Source organism: Aquarana catesbeiana, linkage group LG05 (genome assembly GCF_042186555.1).
Source record: "Aquarana catesbeiana isolate 2022-GZ linkage group LG05, ASM4218655v1, whole genome shotgun sequence".
Lineage (NCBI taxonomy): Eukaryota > Metazoa > Chordata > Amphibia > Anura > Ranidae > Aquarana > Aquarana catesbeiana.
In genome coordinates, this window is record NC_133328.1 from 67,719,229 (window position 1) to 67,739,755 (window position 20,527).

General features: G+C 41.3%; 1 protein-coding gene across 1 annotated transcript in view; it reads left to right on the plus strand.

Annotated features, from left to right (window-relative positions):
• The window catches only part of SVIL (supervillin), a gene marked incomplete in the record, with an annotated part of 193,364 nt that extends 173,227 nt beyond the window's left edge, over positions 1 to 20,137 (plus strand). Inside the window, 7 exon segments of the mRNA XM_073629849.1 lie at positions 1,047 to 1,254; positions 3,046 to 3,179; positions 8,008 to 8,163; positions 11,877 to 12,020; positions 12,481 to 12,602; positions 14,811 to 14,966; positions 18,989 to 20,137. Coding sequence (XP_073485950.1) covers positions 1,047 to 1,254; positions 3,046 to 3,179; positions 8,008 to 8,163; positions 11,877 to 12,020; positions 12,481 to 12,602; positions 14,811 to 14,966; positions 18,989 to 19,075 — 1,007 coding nt within the window.
• Between the last annotated feature and the right edge of the window lie 390 nt (positions 20,138 to 20,527).

The window sequence follows — 20,527 nt, forward strand, 5'->3', positions numbered from 1 at the left end:
ATGATGACACCACTCCCATTAGACCCACTCAGAACAGAAGCACAGACCAACACACATGGATTTCTTCTGAGTAACAAAAGTTAGGAATCTGCAACAAAGGTTGTTATAATCCTTGCAAAATACATAGATCACCCAGGCGGGAATGTTTTTTTTCCTCAACAAAAGTGGAGTTGCACTTTAAGCTTTACCCCTGCTGTCCACAAACTGAGGCTTTACTGACAAAGGTTTATTGATGGATGATCGTTGTGGAGTTCAACTCTGAAAAGTGAAGGGCACTGTTTAGTGTGCTCCCTGGGTTAGGAGGGCTCACCTAGTACACTAAGGAACCCTCCTGAAGGTTTTGCAGGAATTTAATGCTGAGCTCCAGGCAAATGGCTAAATACTCAGATGAATTATTTATATAGGGGCTGTTTTAGCAAGGGATTTGTATTTGTCTGTCCAGTTCTGAGATTTGCTCAGTTCTGCCACACTGTAGAGCCCTGTGTGGTAGAATAAGAGACCTGATTTTTCTCTACTGCAGGTAAGTAACACTGACAGGTCGTGTACCTCCCTCAGCCTGCTGTTTGTTATCACGTGAGTCCTTTTTATCTTGCCTGGAGCTCACTTTAATCTACAGTGTAATCTTAATGTTAAAACTCTCTAAGGCTAGGTTCACACTTGTGCGATGTTAGATATTGGATGTGATTCGCACTGCACTGCTGTGCAGAGTACATGCGATGTCTGTGCGATGCAAATTCAGCCATACAGATTGTATGGCTGAATTTTCATCGCATTCGCACCAAAAATGGTGCAGGACCCCTTTTTCATCCACACTGGAATCGGATCACATGGGTGTTCACACCTATGCGATCCGATTCCTGCACCATTTGGCAATTCACACTGCGATCTGCGAACTGATCTGGGGGTGTCAACTTTGCATTGACAACTGCAGCAGTGTGAACTGTCGGCAGGTGACATGCAATGCAGGAACCTGCACTTTTTTTTTTTTTTTTTTTCCCCTCTTGCTCACACCTCTGTGTAGTAAACGCTCTTCCTTTCCCCTAAAGGTGACTGGAGGTTGTATTGTGTGCGGGGTGAGGTTCCTCTGGAGGGCAACCTCATTGAAGTGGCCTGTCACTGCAGCAGCCTGAGGTCAAGGACATCAATGATACTTCTTAATGTCAATAAGGCCATCATCTATCTCTGGCAGGGCTGCAAAGCACAAGCCCACACGAAGGAAGTGGGGAAGACAGCAGCCAACAAAATAAAGGAAGAGTAAGTACAAGAGCCACTGCATGTGCTTTTTGCTATTTTTTTTTTCTTTCTGGATTATTACTAGTTTTATGTGGAGTTGCCTTCAAAACCTCATCTAATGGTATTTATATTTCAAGGGAGAGCTGTGCTTGTTTCTCCTAGCAACTGTATTCTCATTTTAATCCCCCACAATGCATTGAGCTAATAAAAATGGGAATCTGGACAGCAAGTACTGGCCCTTCCTTATACATGTTTTTGTTATATGCAGTGAAGCCAGCTCTTTATTTAAATGTATTATTATACTGAATTTATATAGCGCCAACAGTTTACGCAACGCTTTACAATATTAAAAGGGAGACAGTACAGTTACAATACTATAAAATACAAGAGGGTTAAGTGGGCCCTGCTTATAAGCGCTTACAGTTGTAACTGTGGGGGATGAGCTGATGGAAATAATAAGTTCAGTTAGTTGGAGGCGTGATTGGCTGCCTTTAGGCAAACCCTCAAAACTCTTCTCTTCAGGGAAGCCTGAGTAGGAGATGGCTGGACAGACTTCAGTAGAGAGTACCAGAGGATGGGAGAGGCTCTGGAGAAGTCCTGGAGACACGAATGGGAGAAGAAGACAAGGAAGCTTGAGAGGAGGGGAGAGGACAGTTTGGGTTTTTGGAGACAAGATTGGTGATTTAGCTTGGGGCAGAGTTGTGAATGGCTTTGTATGTTGCTGTTAGTATTTTGAATTTAATTTGCAGGGCAATTGGAAGACCGTGAAGGGATTGACAGAGATGGGTGGCAGACACTGAGCAGTTGGTGTGGTAGATAAGTCTGGCAGCTGCATTCATGATAGAATGAAGAGGGGATAGCCTATGGGGGAGGTAAGACTATGAGAAGGGAGTTGCAATAGTCAGGAGGAGATATAAGAAGTGAGTGAATGAGTAGCTTGTTGGTTTTATTAGTTAAAAAAGGGGCATTTTAGAGATGTTATGGAGCTGAAGTCTACAAGCTTTTGACAACTATTGGATTTGGATCTGAAAGGACAGGTCAGAGTCTAGGATTACACCTAGTACCCTTTAGAGCAAGGGTCTCCAAAATTTCTAAATAAAGGGCCAGTTTACTGTCCTTCAGACTTTGGGGGGGCTGGACTAGGGCCAGTGGGAGAAGAAAATGTCATGGCATGCAGTGGAAGTAAACAATGCCATCTCTTTGGAGACAGTAGGAGGACTAGTGCCCCATTGTTGGTGTCAGTGGGATGAATTAGTGTCCCGTTGGTGTCCATGGAAGGAATTGTGCCTCATTGTTGTCAATGGAAGGAATTGTGCCCTATCGTTGGTGTCAATGGAAGGAATTGTGCACCGTTGTTGGTGTCATTGGATGGAATAGTGCCCCAAGGGCCTGATAAAAGCAAGCAAATGGCCACTTCTGGCCCCTGGGCCGCAGTTTCGAGAACATTGCTTTAAACCTTTAAATGTTAATGTCTCATAATATCCTTTTATCCTGTTTGATAATACTGTGTGCATGTACTATGTGCTGCTGTGTGCCATTTGACACCATGAGACTCGTGGAACAATAACTGTCCAATATCTCAGTTGAGGTACCCTTTTTTTTAAATTTTGCGCTCAGTTGAATACAATGTTGTCATATAATCAGTCTTACATGGGTTACATGCGTTTTTGTTCGGTTTGAGAGGGTTTTTTACTTTATTGATAATGATGTAGTCCTCCTTTACATTTACTTGAGCACTGTATAATCCCCCCCCAAAAAAAGAAATCAAATGGCTTACATGTTTACTTTAAAACCACTGTTCTTTTCTTGTAGATGTCCGTTAGAAGCTGGACTGCACAGCAGCAGTAAAGTGACGATATATGAATGTGATGAGGGATCTGAGCCCCTAGGATTCTGGGAAGCTCTTGGAAGAAGAGACCGCAAAGCATATGACTGCATGTTGCAAGGTAACATGCTGTTCAATTTTTCACGTCTTTTTATTATTATACAGGATTTATATAGCACCAACAGTTTGCGCAGCGCTTTACAACATAAGGGCAGACAGTACACTTTCAATACAAATCAATTCAGGAGGGATCAGAGGGCCCTGCTCATTAGAGCTTACAATCTAGAAGGGAGGGTCAAGTGGAAACAAAAGGTAATAACTGTGGGGGATGAGCTGATGGAAAAATGAAAATACAGTTGTTAGGTGTGTGTAGGGTAGGCTTCTCTGAAGAGAAGGGTTTTCAGGGATTGTCTAAAAGCTAATAGAGTAGGAGATAAGTGGACAGATTTGGGTAGGGCATTCCATAGGATTTGAGAGGCTTTGGAAAAGTCCTGGAGGCGAGCATGGGAGGAGGTGATGAGGGAGCTAGAGAGCAGGAGGTCTTGAGAGGAACGAAGAGAACGAGTAGATTGGTATTTAGAGACTAAGCTAGTGATGTAGCTGAGGGCGAAATTGTGGATGGCTTTGTACATAGTTGTTAGAATTTTGAATTTAATTCTTTGGCCAAGCAGAAGCCAGTGGCGGGATTGACAGAGAGGAGTGGCAGACACAGAGCGATTGGTAAGGTGGATGAGTCGGGCAGCGGCATTCATGATGGATTGAAGAGGTGATAGATTATGTAGAGGTAAGCCAGTGAGAAGGGAGTTGCAGTAGTCGAGGCGAGAGATGACCAGCGAGTGAATTAAGAGCTTTGTTGTTTCATTGGTTAGAAAGGGGCGTATTTTGGAAATGTTGCGGAGGTTGCGGCGGCAGGATTTGGACAGTGATTGGATGTGTTGCTTGAAGGAGAGTTCAGAGTCTAGGGCAGTGATGGCGAACCTTGGCACCCCAGATGTTTTAGAACTACATTTCCCATGATGCTCATGCACTCTGCAGTGTAGTGTAGCATCATGGGAAATGTAGTTCCAAAACATCTGGGATGCCAAGGTTCGCCATCACTGGTCTAGGACTACACCTAGAACCTTGGCATGTGGGGATGGGCTTATAATAGTGCCATCGATTTTGACAGAGAGATCAGGGGAAGGGGCATATGGGGGAGGAAAAATTATAAGTTCGGTTTTGGATAGATTGAGTTTGAGGAAGTGGTGTAACATCCAGAATGATATAGCTGACAGAGGGAGTGAGCTGAGGGGTGGAGAAATAGATTTGGGTGTCGTCAGCGTAAAGGTGGTATTGGAAGCCATGGGAGGATATCAGTTGACCCAGGGAGGCGGTGTAGATAAAAATATTTATTATATTATTTATTTTTATTTTTTTTTTCATTCCTATAATCAATGCTATTAGTTTTGTTTATCCCACTGCCATTTTAGTTTAGTGTTTAAGAGAAAAAGAAAGTGTATAATGTAATGTCTTCCTTACGTAGGTAATTATAGAATTGATCAAATGATTGCATAAGAATTTTCTTTTGTCTGGATTATTTTCCTTAAATGAAAAGGTCACGTTTGGCACATGTTACATGTTCCCACCCATATTTGGAGTGGAACATGTAACCTCTTCCAGCTTTTGCCTCCTCTCCCCCTCCTCCCTGTGACAGCAGGCAGGGAATCCTTTCCCCACACCCACTGTCAGAATTTAAAAACAACCCTGCTGTGCAGGGCTCCACCCACATGGCTGCATTAATTCAGCATTGGTAAGCGCCCTCGTAGTCCTTGGTTCTTCCTGCCATTCAGTAACGGTCTGCTCATATCAGAGATACGGGCAGACCGTGTACTGAGAGTCTTCAGGATGCTGGCATTGCACAAGCGATCTGCTGATCATGTGTGCAATGCCTTACAGGCTGCGGAGTAAAAAAAATATTAACTACTTAAAGACCAGCCTCGTTTTGAGATTTTGGTGTTTACATGTTTAAGTTTTTTTTTTTTTTTTTGCTAGAAAATTACTTAGAATCCCCAAACATTATATATTGTTTTTTTTCTAACACCCTAGAGAATAAAATGGCGGTCATTACAATACTTTTTTTCACATCGTATTTGTGCAGCGGTCTTACAAGCTCACTTTTTTTGGAAAAATTTCACTTTTTTGAATAAAAATATAAGAAAACAGTAAAGTTAGCCCAATTTTTATTTATATTGTGAAAGATAATGTTACACCGAGTAAATTGATACCCAACATGTCACGCTTCAAAATTGCGCCCGCTCGTGGAATGGCGTCAAACTTTTACCCTCAAAAATCTCCATCGGCGACGTTTAAAAAATTCTACAGGTTGCACGTTTTGCACTACAGAGGAGGTCTAGGGCTAGAATTATTGCTCTCGCTCTACCGATCGCGATGATACCTCACGTGTGGGTTGACCACCATTTTCATATGTGGGCACTAATGTAAGCGTTCGCTTCTGCGCGCGAGCTTGTCGGGCGTTGAAAGAAAAAAAAAATTATTTATTTTACTTGATTTTATTTATTTTTACACTGTTTTTTTAAAAAAAAGAATTTGGGTCACTTTTATTCCTATTACAAGAAATGTAAACATCCCTTGTAATAGAAACAAGCATGACAGATGCTCTTAAATAGGAGATCTGGGGTCAAAAAGTCCTCAGATTTCATATTTTGACTTAAATGCCATAAAAAAAAAAATGTGTCATTTGAAAAAACGTGCCTTTAAGAGGTATGGGTGGAAGTGACGTTATGATGTCGCTTCTGCCCTGCAGTGTCATGGAGACGGGTGGGGGCCATCTTCCCCTCACTCATCTCCATGTAAGCCCAGGGGACAGACTCAATCGCCTCCACCGTTGCCCACAGCTCTGGTAAGCGGCGGCGGGAAAAGTGATCTTGCAGCGAATCCGCCGCAGAGACCTCTTTTATCTTGTAGCCGGCCGAACACAGCTAACTGCTGTGCTGCCATAACGACAATATCCGGCCCCAAAAAAGGGACGTATATGTACATGCGGCGGTCGACAAGTGGTTAAGTGCACTTTTTTTTTTTTTTACCTGCAAAAATATGTGCATTTGTTTTTATTTTATTTTTTTTGTAAAAGATGAACTTCGCCTTTTAAATATTCAATTACATGACCTGCACAGGCTGTACTGATCTGACATAAATCTTCAAAAGGTCAGTTTGTTCATAAATGTCACTAGTTTCTTGATAAGTTATTGTGGAACACAGGGTATCTAAAAACAACAATGTCAAAATGCAACTAGCCAGGCCTTATATGTGGTGGCTGCATTCATTTTCTTTTAAATTTTTCTGCAAGTACTGAAAAATACCCTTGATCATGCCAGAAAATCCTGTGAACTTATACCTTCCTTAAAAATCTCAAACCTTAATGTGATTTGCGCTCTCCTGTTTTCTTTTGTAAACTGCGGTACACCTCCCCCTATGTTATGAAGTTGTGGAGATGGAGAGGTGTCCAAATTCGAAGAGCACCTCAGGGTTACAACCACTGCTCCTCCAAAGACACAGTACAGTGAGAGTTGACAATAAAAAAAGACTACTGTGTTATTGGCAGCTGAAAATTTAGGCCAAGTGAAGATGTAGGGGAAAAAATATTGTAGCCACTACATCTAGGGACTGGTTCAGTGTATCAACTTTTTGTTCTTGGTTTTATATATAATTTATTAAGTCACCCTTTACAGCCATCTCACTGAATTTGCATTGAGGGGCAGTTGAGTCAATCACAGTAGTGCTCAAAACAAAAAGGGTTGACAGCGCTCAGGAACTGAGCTGGAATTAATGAGTGATGGCTGCAATGAACCACATGTGTACTCAAAAAGGTTGCTTGTGATTTTATTTCAACGGTTATAACAGTACAAATTTGAATGACAAGGTTACCACAAGGCTGTAAGGTTGGCTTAAGCACTGATGGATCACTAGGACCGGTTTCGGACTTGACAAAGCACGCAAGCGTGCGAAACCGGTAGTCACGACAACAGAGATGCGGCTGGTTCCTTCCCTGACACATCAGTTCCGACTTGTCTTCGGTGACGCTTACCACGGAGCTTTTTTCCCCTGGACACAGTCAGCTGCTTGGCTCTAGTCACATCGCCAGTGTCAGTGACACCATCTTCCCATGCCGGCGGGACAGGCTCTACACACTGCAGCTGGTGTGTCCTTGTGGCTTTCCATGGTCGGTGTCCCTTGGTTTTGTTGTCCCGGTCGGTCCTAGTGATCCACTTTGTGGTAACGTTGTCATTCAAATTTGTACTGTTTTAATCTTTGGAATAAATCGCCAGCAACCTTTTTGAGTACACATCTGGTTCATTGCAGCCATTACTCATCAATTCTAGCTCAGTTCCTGAGCGCTGTAAACCCTTTTTTGTCTTCAGCATTGCAGCATAAGATCCTTTGCCATTAGACAGCAGCATGGTTCAGCTGAACATTTATTGTATTATGTGTTTTTTCCTATATTTAGCGCCTGGGACATTTCTTTTACAGTAGTGCTCAAACACTACTCACCGTTCTCTAGTTTGATCTTGAACATTCCTAATAACTAGTCATGGAGCAGCCTTCACAGGTTATATTTTCTGCTTGGTGATTACACTAAAGAGTGCATAAAAGACCGTTATTTTTGTCGTCAAGCAGCACCCAGGAACTATTTTGCATACATAACATCCTTATCTCAGTTAGGTTTACACATAATGGTTATTCTAATCCAGACATGCTGAAGAATAGTATTTTATCTCCCTTTTCTTCTTCTTCAAAAAAACCAAAACAGTACATTTATTCCCACCAAGACGTACATGCTGCTACCAGAAGTGATAGGTTAACAAATATAATGTATAACAAATTTATCAAAAATCAGAGGGCTTCTATTTTAAGATCTTGTAATACACAAGCAATTTATTTTCTTTTGACAGATCCTGGGAAGTTTAACTTTACGCCACGATTGTTTAGTCTCAGTAGTTCTTCTGGAGAATTCACAGCGTCTGAATATATGTATCCATCCAGACTGACGAGCGTCGTAAACTCAATGCCGTTCCTACAAGAGGACCTATACACAGCGTCACAGCCAGGCAAGATTACAGATCTCCTATAGCCACTATAGGGCATGTTCATCAGTAGAGTTGTCGTTGTTATACACATGTTTGTCACAAGCATGTTTGGTGACACAGATTTAATAAATACATTTTGAAAATGGATCATTTAGGTTAAAACATAGATTCCACCAACAGTATTCCTTTTGAAACAAGACCCCTATAATAACCCCCTATGTATTTTATTTAACGTATACATTTTCTAATATTCCAGTTATTGAAAAAAAGTGGAGCAAAATACAGCAAGGCTTCCCACAGCAGTAACCGTTCATACACAGACAACTTGTCACAGGATTTTACATCAGGGGTTCCTAAACTTTTTAAGATTATCGCCACCTGTCATTTTGGGTACCAGAATGACTTGAAGAGATGGTAATAGTTTGGTTGTACTTTACATGCATAGCTAGAAACCGGACAGCTGAATAAAAATCTGATTTTATATACCTGAACGAAACTCAGATTTTATATAAAATGGGTAAATCACAAATCAGCTATTTTATAACAAATATGTTTTTGTGCAATTGAATCATACTCGATGTACAAATACTGACCGTGTTACTCGCATGTCTTCTGATACATTAAAGGAGAAGTATGACCAAAGCTTTTTTGGCCATACTTCTCCTATGGATCACAGGAGTGCAGTTCGTTCTGCACTCCTGTGACCCAGTTTCAGCCGACAGCGGACTAAAGCCCACTGTCGGCTGACATCACTCGGCCACTCCAGGCTCAGAAAAGATCCCAATCATATGGTCAGAATCAACCCAGATGCCTGGACCTGCATCTGGCTCCGCCTCTGTGATCTGCTCCACGAACCAGCACTCCAGTGAGCACTGAAGGGAAGATCAGAGAGCCGCTGGCAGTCATGGCTCTCTGCTCAGAGCGGAGGGGGAGAACTGAGCGATAAGCAGCGTTTGTTAACTCAGCTCTCACTGCAGAGACGGTGGGGGGGTGGGGACAGATGCAAGACCAGATTGATGCTGCATCCACTTTTTTTTTTTTTTTTTTTTTTTTTTAACAATCCGACTCTTTCACTTGGATATCAGGTTCAAACATGGGAAAATTCTGTTTTGTTTTTTTTGTATTTTACTTTTTTTTTTTGAGATCCAGTTCCATACCACCATCATTTTGTTTGGCCTGGGGGATGGATTACAACCCACCCCCTGTTAACACCTTTTTTCTTTTTCAAAACTTTCCAGTTTAGCCTCAGTTTGGCTAGATGGAAAATCACATCTACCTTATAAAGCTATGTGTAGGAGTAGCTCAAACAATCCAGCAGTCCTCAGGACACCACAAAAATACACAAGATTTCCCAGCACACTTGCTAGCTGGCAAAAAGGAAAAAAAGTCAGTCTTAATTTACGTTTAAACAGGTTTTAGTTACACGCATTTGCACACACAGTGGGGAAAATAATTATTTGATCCCCTGCAGATTTCGTAAGTTTACCCACTTGCAAAGAAATGAAGGGTTTATAATTGTATAGGTGTATTTTAAATTATAGGGACAGAATATCAACCAAAAATCCAGACAAAAACACATGATACAAATGTTATAAATTGAGTTGCAGTTCACTGAGTAAAATAAGTATTTGATCCCCCTACCAACCAACAATAATTCTGGCTCCCACAGACTGGCTACAGTATGTGCTCATGTGGTACACAAATTAGTCCTGTCAATTTAAGAAGGTGCTCATAACTCCTCGTTATGTGTATAAAAGACACATGTCCACAGAATTTTTCTTCCATTCAAACCCCACTATCATGGGCTAGACCAAAAAGCTGTCAAAGGACATCAGGGACAAGATTATTGACCTGTACAAGGCTGGAATGGGCTACAAGACCATCAGCAAGAATCTTTGAGAGGAGGCAACCGTTTGAGCAATTATTCGCAAATTAAAGAAATAGAATATAACCATCAATCGCCTTCAGTCTGGAGCTCCATGCAAGATTTCACCTCATGGGATAAGGAGTGAGAGAGTGATCAGCCCAGAACTACACAGGAGGAGCTTGTGAATGATCTCAAGGCATTTGAGACCACGGTCACCAAACAAACCATTGGTAATACAATACGCCGTAATGGATTGAAATCCTGCAGTGCCTGCAAGGTTCCCCTCAAGAAGGCACATGTAGTTTGCCTCTAAATGATTCAGAGAAGGATTGGGAGAAAGTGCTGTGGTCAGATGAGACCAAAATTGAGCTCTTTGGCATTAACTTGGCTCGCCGTGTTTGGAGTAAGAAAAATGCTTAATTATGACCCCAAGAACACCATCCCTACAGTCAAGCACGGAGGTGGAAAGATTATGCTTTTGGGCTGTTTCTCTGCTAAAGGTAAAGACCAGATTTGCCACATTGAGGGGCCAATAGACGGGGCCGTGTATTGTAAAATCTTGGATGAGAACCTTCTTTCCTCATCCAGAACACTGAAGATGGGTCGTGGATGGGTCTTCCAGCATGACAGTAACCCAAAACATACAACCAAGGCAACAAAGGAGTGGCTTAAGAAGCACATTAAGGTCATGGAGTGGCCTAGCCAGTCTCCAGACCCTAATCCTATAGAAAATTTATGGCGGGAGCTGAAACTTTAATTTGCCAAGTGACAACCAAGAAACCTTAAGTATTTAGAGAAGATCTGTAAAGAAGAGTGGACCAAAATCCCTCCAGAGATGTGTGCAAACCAGGTAACCAACTACAAGAAACGTCTTGCCTCCTGTGCTTGCCAACAAGGGTTTCTCCACCAAGTACTAAGTCATGTTTTGCTTGGGGATCAAATGCTTATTTTACTCACTGAACTGCAACTCAATTTATAACATTTGTATCGTGTGTTTTTGCTGGATTTTTGGTTGATATTCTGTGTCTATCATTTAAATTACATCTATAATAAAAATTAACACTTCATTTCTATGTAAGTGGGCAAACTTACAAAATCTGCAGGGGATCAAATAGTAATTTTCCCCACTGTATATTTGGAAGCCACATTGCCTTGCCAAGGCTTCTCTGTAAAGTGCTGTACTAACTCTATATTTCAGATTCTCTATATTAAAGCATATATAGCAGTGGAAAAATTTAGGGCCCATGTGCCTGGAGTGAGCCCATGCCTCCTTACACAGGGACACAGTAAAAGCCCAGCAAGAGCTCAGTGACAGCTGAGTGCATCCAGTGTGTTCCCACGCCAAATCCAGTGAGCAAGCTATACAAAAAAACACCCCAGGTTTCAACTCCCTAGGAAACCCAGAGCTGCAGAGCCCAGCATAAGTTCCACTGCTGAAAAAGGTATTACTCCTAGACCGTTCAATAGAGGTTTTGAAGGCCTGCTCATAAGTGGAGAAACAGGAACAATTGGGACAGGTTTTATGTACTGTCCAATCTCTGGTTCTGCCCAGCCCTTCTTTCACCTCCAACCATTGGGTCCAAGGGTCACCCCCAGACACAAGATTGTCTGGACTGATTGTTTTCGACTGTCATCTCGGGTCTATGGGTACCCACAGTGTGGAAAAAAGTCTCACTTGTAAGTATTTCCTCAATACAATTTTAGAGCTAATTTGCTTTGAATTATTAGACTTATTACAGATCTACACTGCTCTACAACTTAGGCCAAACTTACCAGCAGTATTAAATTAGTTTACCAACTTTGCCAAAATCCTGCTAAATCATTAGTAAACCTTTACATATGCTATAATTTCTCCCTTATCTTGCAGCTCTGTTCCTCGTTGACAATCATCACGAGGTTTACCTCTGGCAAGGCTGGTGGCCTGTGGAAAATATTATCACGGGGTCTGCCCGAATACGATGGGACTCGGATAGGAAGAGTGCAATGGAGACTGTCCTGCAGTATTGTAAAGGTTGGAATTTTGTTTTTGCACACTTTAAGTTATCAAACATATATGCCCAACATGTTCCAAACCAGAGCAATGTTAATTTTTCTTGCATCAAAAAAATCCACATGGACACTGTGACATAAACAGGGCTCCATATTAAGTACCCTTTCTCAGATAGCGCTGTTTATTTAATGAGTCAAATTCAGTCAGTTCTTTGGATGTTTTCTGGTTGAAGCCAAAATGTCCTCTAAACTTGTTTTCAAGTACATCTATTGATCTGATGCTTAGATTCAACCTCTGCATTATAGAAGAACCTATACTCGCTAGAGGGTGACTGCCCATTGTAGCTGACCTTCTGAAGGGATGAAAAAGGCCTTGGCATTATTAGTGTTAATACAGTACTGGCTGTGTATGCACACACTTTTTTTTTTTTTTTCCTGATAAATTCTGTTTGGGTTCTGATTTGCCATTGTTTTGTTTCTAGGAAAAAATAGTAAAAAGCCTCCAAAGTCCTACCTAATTCATGCCGGGCTGGAACCACTGACGTTTACAAACATGTTTCCATCCTGGGAGCACCGAGAAGACATCGCCCAGATCACAGAGCAGGTGATCACGGACTAGGAAACCGCTGAACCTTGCACAAACGTATCACGCATGCACACTGCATATAGTTATCCTCCACGCTACAGCCTTGTACACCTTGTATTTACTCCTGTAAAGTCATCCTGCCAGATCTTGTTTAACCACCTCCTGTCCAGCCTATTGTCAAATGACGGCTGGGCGGGACCTTCGTCACCATGGATGGACATCATTTGATGTCCTCTTGGAGAGCACTTCACGCTCAGCCGATGACTGATCAGTGTACCGGCCCGCTGCTGGTACCATATGATCGCTGTGAACATTTACAGTAGATCACATGACAATTGTAAACAATGAATGGCTTTTGATTCATGCCATTCATTGTGTACAATTGTGTTGCTAGGTATGGTTGGTCACTGTGATCACATGGTACAGACAGAGCCAATCACAGCCAATCTGTACCATGTGATTAGGTGTGGCCAATCACAATACACACTGAAATAGTTTCATTCATTAAAAATGGTTCCTTATACCAGTGAAATTCACTGGTATAAAATCGTACTTTTTTTTTTTTTTTTTTTTTTTTTTTTTTTTTTTTTAACATTATCACTGTTGCTCTGGTCATAGTGAGTTAACAAAAAAATTGGAAAAAAAAATTGGAAAAAAAATCCAATTTTTTTTTTTTTTCTTTTAACATCCTGTCACCAGTCAGTGTCCCTGATCACTGCCACACCAGTTATATGATGATGCTTACTGCACTGGTTTCAGTATTTAAAAAAAAATATATTGTAAAGACATTTTTTTTAAATTGATTTTGCAAAAATATGTGACAAATTAAAACTTCAGAAAACTCGCCATGTCTCTTACTACATACTGTCCTGGCATTTTTGAACCTCAAATGAGATAGGGTGCCAGTACATCAGGATTGATCATTTTTCATATTTATTTATAATATCTCTATTACACATACATATACCATAGTTTGTGGACTCTATAACTTTCCTAGAGACTAAATAATAAACACTGATTTGGGTTATTTTCACCAAAGAAATGTAGCAGAATACAGTTTGGCTTAACTTTATGAAGAGAGATAATTTGTTTGCAAAATTGTTAACAGAAATGAAGAAAAGCATTTTTTTTTTGTTTAGCAAAGAATAAAAAAATCCAGTGGCAATTAAATACCACCAAAGGAAAGCTTTATTTGTGTGAAAAAAAGATAAAAATTTGGGTACAGTGTTACATGACCACTCAATTGTTCAGTGTGACAGCGCTGGAAGCTGAAAATTGTCCTGGGCTGGAAGGGGGTGAAAGTGCCCAGTATAGAAGTAGTTAAAGTGGAAGTTAACTTTCATTACTGACTTTTATCTATAGGTAAGTCTATAATAAGGCTTACCTATAGGTAGTGTAAATATCTCCTAAACGTGCACAGTTTAGGAGATAATTACTGTACATGCAGCCAGTGACATCACTGGAGCATGCGCTCTAAAGGAACGGCCACCCATGCAGAGCCCTGTGTGGTGAACAGCGGCTCCCGCGTGCTTGCTCAGTCACAAAGCCGGAGTCTGAAGATGGAAGCGGCCTCCAGCTCTGACATCTTGGCGTGTGAGGGCTTCGTTTTTAAGGGAAGTTTAACATAATGTGCTAGTATGCATACTAGCGCATTATGGCTTTACCTTGCAGGGTAAAAAACGTGTGGTTTACAACCGCTTTAAATTGGTATCCATGCCTAGAACTAATCCAGTAGAACCATTGGCAAAGTTTCCTGTTGATCCTGCCAGTAGATCTATTTTTTTTTTTTTTCCACTCCTTGTAATTGTTGGGTGACAGCGCTGCTTGTCCTGTGGTGAGAGTGCACAGCACTGTCACCAGCCTACGAGCAAGGGGTAGTCTTCGATGAGGAAATGGCATACAAACTAAAGCCCAACTCCAACTAATGCTGTTAAAGCCGTTACAGCAACAGTTTTTTTTTTTCCTCCTCGAAATAAGGTTTAAAGCACACAAACAATTACGGATCATTGTTTTAGCACCTCCTGTCAGTATAATAGTTTGTTCCAATTGTCATTTTTGCAGGACAACTTGGCCTGCATATGAGAATGGAGAAAAATATAAAAAGGCCTATGAAATAAAAAAGAAATTCATATACCGAATACTGTCATTACAGGCATTAACATTATTATCAGAATACAATATAAAAAAATGCATTTTGGTTGATCAGACTGTTTGTCCTTTTGACAGGATGCTGACGTGTCCAATCAGATAATCCTGGTGGAGGATGTGTTAGCCAAACTGTGCAAAGAGATTTATCCTCTGGCAGAACTCCTGGCTCGACCACTCCCGGAAGGCGTGGACCCCTTAAATCTTGAATTGTATCTGTCTGATAAAGATTTTGAGGTAAGACACCATGTGAAATAATTATAAATGTCCCCTTAAGGAACAATCAAACTAAATGGGTATTATTGAAAATAAAAGTAAAAAAGATATTGTACTGAAGAGGAGGGGGTACTTTTCTCTTAGTAGAGCATGGCAGCTCTTTATTTAAAAAAAAAAGAAAAAAAAGAAAAGTTTCACAAACCTTTTAACATCTCAGTCATCACCATCAAGCGCCTGCAATTCTTCATCAGTGAAAGCATACATTTTGTCATCACTAGAATTTTATTCATTGCTCAAAGTAACGCAAACAAGAAAATTTGTAAGCTAGGAGCGGAAGGATAAGCTGTTAATATCATATAGGTTGCCATTGCTTTCCTCCCTTTAAAACAAATGGGATGGATTTACTTCAAAATCATCTGAGTCACCAGGTTAGAGCAACTGTGCAGCGAATTAGAACACAACTCCCGATCTGCATATTTTTGAAAAATAAATGCCTAGCGATACGAGCATATAAAGCACCACATCCCAATGATTTAAATAATTTTTGATAGGGATTTTTAAGCTGTTAGAAACATCAATGCAACGATAAAATTTCTTGATTTCATTATATTTATGCATACAAGCGGTCCCCGGGTTACAAACAAGATGGGGACTGTAGGTTTGTTCTTAAGTTGAATCTGTAAATTGGAACAGGTACATTTTTTAAGTGTTAGCTCCAGCCAAAAAATAATTTTTTTAAGCTTTTTGGATAGCATAGGGAATGGTTTTCACCCCTGCAATGTTTGTTTAGCTGTCTGTGCCCCTGTTCAGAAGATTTCACCTCACTTTCTGACCCAATGACAATTGGATTTTGAAAATTTTAGGCTGTTAGGGAAACAAGGATTGGTGATAAAGCATCAGTGGAGACACCTTTTTCCCATATTAACTCTTACAGGAGAGAATTTCCCTTCCTAGGGGTAAATTTCCTCTCACTTCCTGTTGTCTCCCTCCATTTGTAAGTAGGAGTAGTTTGTAAGTAGGGGACCGCCTGTATTTCAAAAATATTTTTAAAACAGGTACTTTTTCATAAAACCAAAGTAACAGTTTCATACAGTCATCATGTGAGTACAGTGGTTTCCGCTCAACATGTTTCACCAGGGAACAGTGGCTTCTTCAGGAGACGTATAAAGCCCTGTACATAGTATCACATGTTGTGGCTGCTCGCCGTAATGGATGCCTGGAGGTGCCCATCTATGAGACGCTGGACAGATTGTCTTGGCGTACCCCCTATGACAGGATTTCCTGCACTTGTTTAAAGTGATTGAGCTCAGTTTTCCTATATAGAGGAGCTTATTCAATTCAAGTTGTGGTTTCAAAGACGACCTTTTTGTGCTGTTTGTTCATCCATTGTAGTCTAAGAAACCTGCTGCCTCTTACAGCATTTTAGAGGCAAGTTCTATTATGCATATCACATGCAGCTGTGAAACCCTTTAAGGGCTTTTCAATCCCCCCATGCTAGATCCATTGACACGATTGTGGTTACCACTTAGATTGGGTATACTCCTTCTTCTATGACACACTAATGCTCCACAGTGCGGTGCAAAAGAGTTTCTCCATCCAGTCTAAAGCTGTGTCTCCATCCAGTTGATAATATGAACAGGGCTTCATAAGTCTCCTAAAGAAGCCACTTTTTCCAGGTGAAACGTGTTGAGCTGAAACCACTGTACTTACATGATGACCTTATGAAACGGTTACTTGGGTTGTATGAAAAATTACCTGTTTGTTGTGTTTAAAATATTTTTGAAATATGTATAAATAAAACGTATTGTAAATTGCAACTTTTGGTTTTTGGAGAGCGAGAACCTTTTTTTTTAATTTTTTTTTTTTTTTTATGGTACCACCCATGTCCTCATTTCTTGCCTAGGCAAAGATGACATTGCCTCGGCCCTCCACACCCCCCACCCTCCTCTGATAGTGTCACTCATACCAGGGGACTACAGGACCAGGCTCCCCATGGCCCTCGATCTTGCACATGCTGTGGCTTTGAGTCATCAGGAATTGACAGCTTGCTCTCAAATCCAAGATGGTGATGCTGAGGATCTGAAACCCTGAGAAGAATCGCTGCAGGGAAAACGCTGAAATAGTATCTTGCTCTTAAGCATTGGTTCACATAAAGTGAACCTGTTGGATGGACTCTGCTAGCTCAGCAAGGGATCGCTCTGTTGATCCCCGCTAAACAGGTGGATGACAGATCCATCTCTGCTCACTGTGCAGGGACGGACCTGTCAGAGCCCCCCTGTTCTCTATGGGGAGATTGGATAAAAATTTACAGCCTGTCTGTTTTAATCCGAGCTGCTGGAAGGCTGGCGAACATATCGCCATCCGTCTGTTTTGAGCGGATGGCAGGCGAGTGTCAGTGAGCACATCTCTGCTGACATCCGCCTGTCCATAGAAGTCAATGGGTGACCCGCTTGGATCCCCCTGAAAAACAGACAGGCGGGCCGATCGTGTGAAAGGGGCTCAAGTCAGCAGCTTCCTGAAAGTCAGCAGCTACATTATTCCTCTTTAAAGCTATTGGATCAGCATGATCGCCAGATAACCTGCATTTTCAGTAGGGGAGGCCAACAACTACAGCCTTTCTCTTAGTACAGTTTTCTATTAAACCTAGAAACCAAGAAAACCTCAAATGCTAGCTTCCTGGCTGCATGCTTTTGCATCAATACTCTTCATCATTGGCTCAGAACAAGGGTTTAACCCTGGTCTTATGGGTCAGTGATCAAAGTATTGAAGTAAAAGGGTTACAGCCATGCGAGAAGGTCAGTAATGGCAGCCACCAGACTTTAATCGCTCCAATACTAGGCATTTTCATCCCCTTCCTGCCCAGGCCTATTTCCGACTTTGCACAGTCGTGCAACACTGCACCCATATTACATTTTTTATCATTTTTTTTTTCAGTTTTTTTTTGGGGGGGGGGGTTATTTAATCACCACTGGGTTTTTTATTTTTTGCTAAACAAACGAAAAGAAAATACATTTTGAAAAAAAGAAGTTTCTTAGTTTCTGCTCTACAATTTTGCAAATAAGTCATTTTTCTCCACTGATGCGTTGATGAGGCTGCACTGATGGGCACTGTTAGGGCTGCACTGAAAATCGGGACACAGATGATCATTGCTCTGATTATCAGTATAAAAGTCCCCTGTCACAGTTGCTGTGACAGCATGAGTCAAGGAATGCCATTAACCGGCAAGTGTGTTTACATGCGATCAGCTGAGATTGGACACAACTGATCACGTGCTAAAGGGCTGCTGTGATTGGCCCTTTACCCCAATCTGTGATTAGCTGTGTACTAAGGACTCGCAGAACTAAACAACCATGCTGTAACTGTCTTTTAGCTATACCGTGGTCAGGAGGTGGTTAAAGTGGTTCTAAAGGCTGAATGTGTTTTACCTTCATGGATTCTATCCATAAAGGTAAAAAACTTTGTTTTGAGCTTCCATTGCAGCCCCCACCCCCCCAATACTTACCTGAGCCTGATCACGATCCAGCAATGTGTACTTGAGCGACTGTTTTCCAAGGTGTCTGCCGTCTCTTTGGCTGAGACAGCAGTGGGAACCTTTGTTCCTTGCGGCTGTCAATCACAGCCAGTGAGGCGGGAGCAGGGGGTGAAGCCGAGCCCCATTCTGTGTCACTTATGGACACACAGACTGGGGCTCAGGAGAGAACACGCATGAGTGCCCACATAGCAGTTTGTTATGGGGGCACTCAGAGAAGGAGGAGTCGGGAGTGCCAGCGGGTAACCCGAGAAGAAGAGTATGATGGCTGCTCTGCGCAAAATCATTACACAGAGCAGGAAAGTATAACATGTTTGATATATATGTGTGTGTGTATGTATGTGTGTGTGTGTGTGTGTGTGTGTGTGTATATATATATTATGTAATATGTATGTGTGTATATATGTGTGTATATATTAAAAAGGTAGATTTTTTTTTATTTTTTTTTTCACTTTAAGACTGAGATGCCACTAATCCAACTTTTTTTTTTTTTTTTTTTTTTTTTTTTTTGCAGATTGCATTAGAGATGACCAGAGAGGAGTACAGCATGTTGCCATCATGGAAACAAGTCAACGTAAAAAAAGCCAAAGGACTTTTCTGAATGGAATTTCCCCTCTCTAGACTTTGACTCCTCTGGCTTGCTGGACGGTGTGCAATCCCGCTGACCTTCCAGCTGCCTCACCACTAAAGAAACACTGCTGCATTTTGCACCTGTTGTGTCATGACATCTCTCCGTGTTTCGTGTACTGTGTATCCGCCTATAGCCTGTGTGGCTCGGACTGTAAACAAAGGGCTTTATCCACCTCACGTGTGAAGTCTGCTCGTCACGCTGCCTGTTGACCTGTGTCTGTCGTAAATGTATTAAGAAGCAGCACCTTTCAAAACTCTTAGCAATTTCTCAGAGGAATTTCATGAACCTCTACCGTGCACTTATGCGGAATGCAGATATTCCCTCGCTGCAGACATATCGTTTTCCGATATTTTGTAAATGTCTTTGTCCAGTCCCATAGATTGTATTTATATAAACACTGTATTTAACTATGCAATATTATCACTATGTAAGATTTGTGGATTATTACACAAACTGTTAAGCATTAATGCCAATCATGTGCGAACAGCTGACACCTGAAAGTTATGCATTTGCGTGTGATGAATTTTTTTTTTCTTTTGTATCATGTCCCATGGCCAGGATGGGATCTTCAAACCATGTTTGTATATTCTGTACTCCACTGTGCCCTCTAGTGGTACATGAGTAAAAAGGCAGAGATGGCCATCCCTTAACAAGGATTATGCCTCGATGTGTGCAAATATTACATAATACTGTGTTCCAGAGCATCAGGTGACCTGCAGGGGCTCTCCCGAGTAAAAATCACTGCTAGAGTTACTTCACTTTTTTTTTTTTTGTTGTTTTTGTTTTTTTTGTTGTTTTTGTTTTTTTTGTGCTTACATGTTGAACTGAAAGGGTTCTTATAACAGTGTATAGTGCCTTGTTTTTGTGTACAGTTTATATACAGGAAAAATAGTCTGCATTTTGGAAGCAGTTATTAAAGCATCAATATTTGTACTTAATAGAAGACATCTCAAGTTTCTAATACCTGATGTAAACTTTAAACATGTATTTTGTGATATAAGAACATGAATTAAAAAAAATGCTTCAAAATCTTCTTGGTGTAGATTTTTGCAGCAGCACCAATATTACAGAAACCCTTTATTACCTTGCCTACTACATATTTAATCCTTCTGCCTATTTCAAGTTTCCTCACTCTGTAGTCTTCTGGCTTCAGTGATTTCCTCAATATGCTGGTTATCATGAATGCTTTGTGTGCATGTTTCCTGAAACTTCATTAAGGTGTTTTTCAGGCACTAAATGGCTAAAAATAGCAGCTGTAAAGCGCCTGAAAAAAGCCTCCCCTGCAGCCCCAGTGTGAAAGCCCGAGTGCTTTCACACTGGAGCGGTGCGCTTGCAGGACGTTTGAAAAAGTCCTGCAAGCAGCATCTTGCTCCTCCACCGCCCCTGCCCATTGAAATGAATAGGCACTGCTGCCGAAGCAAC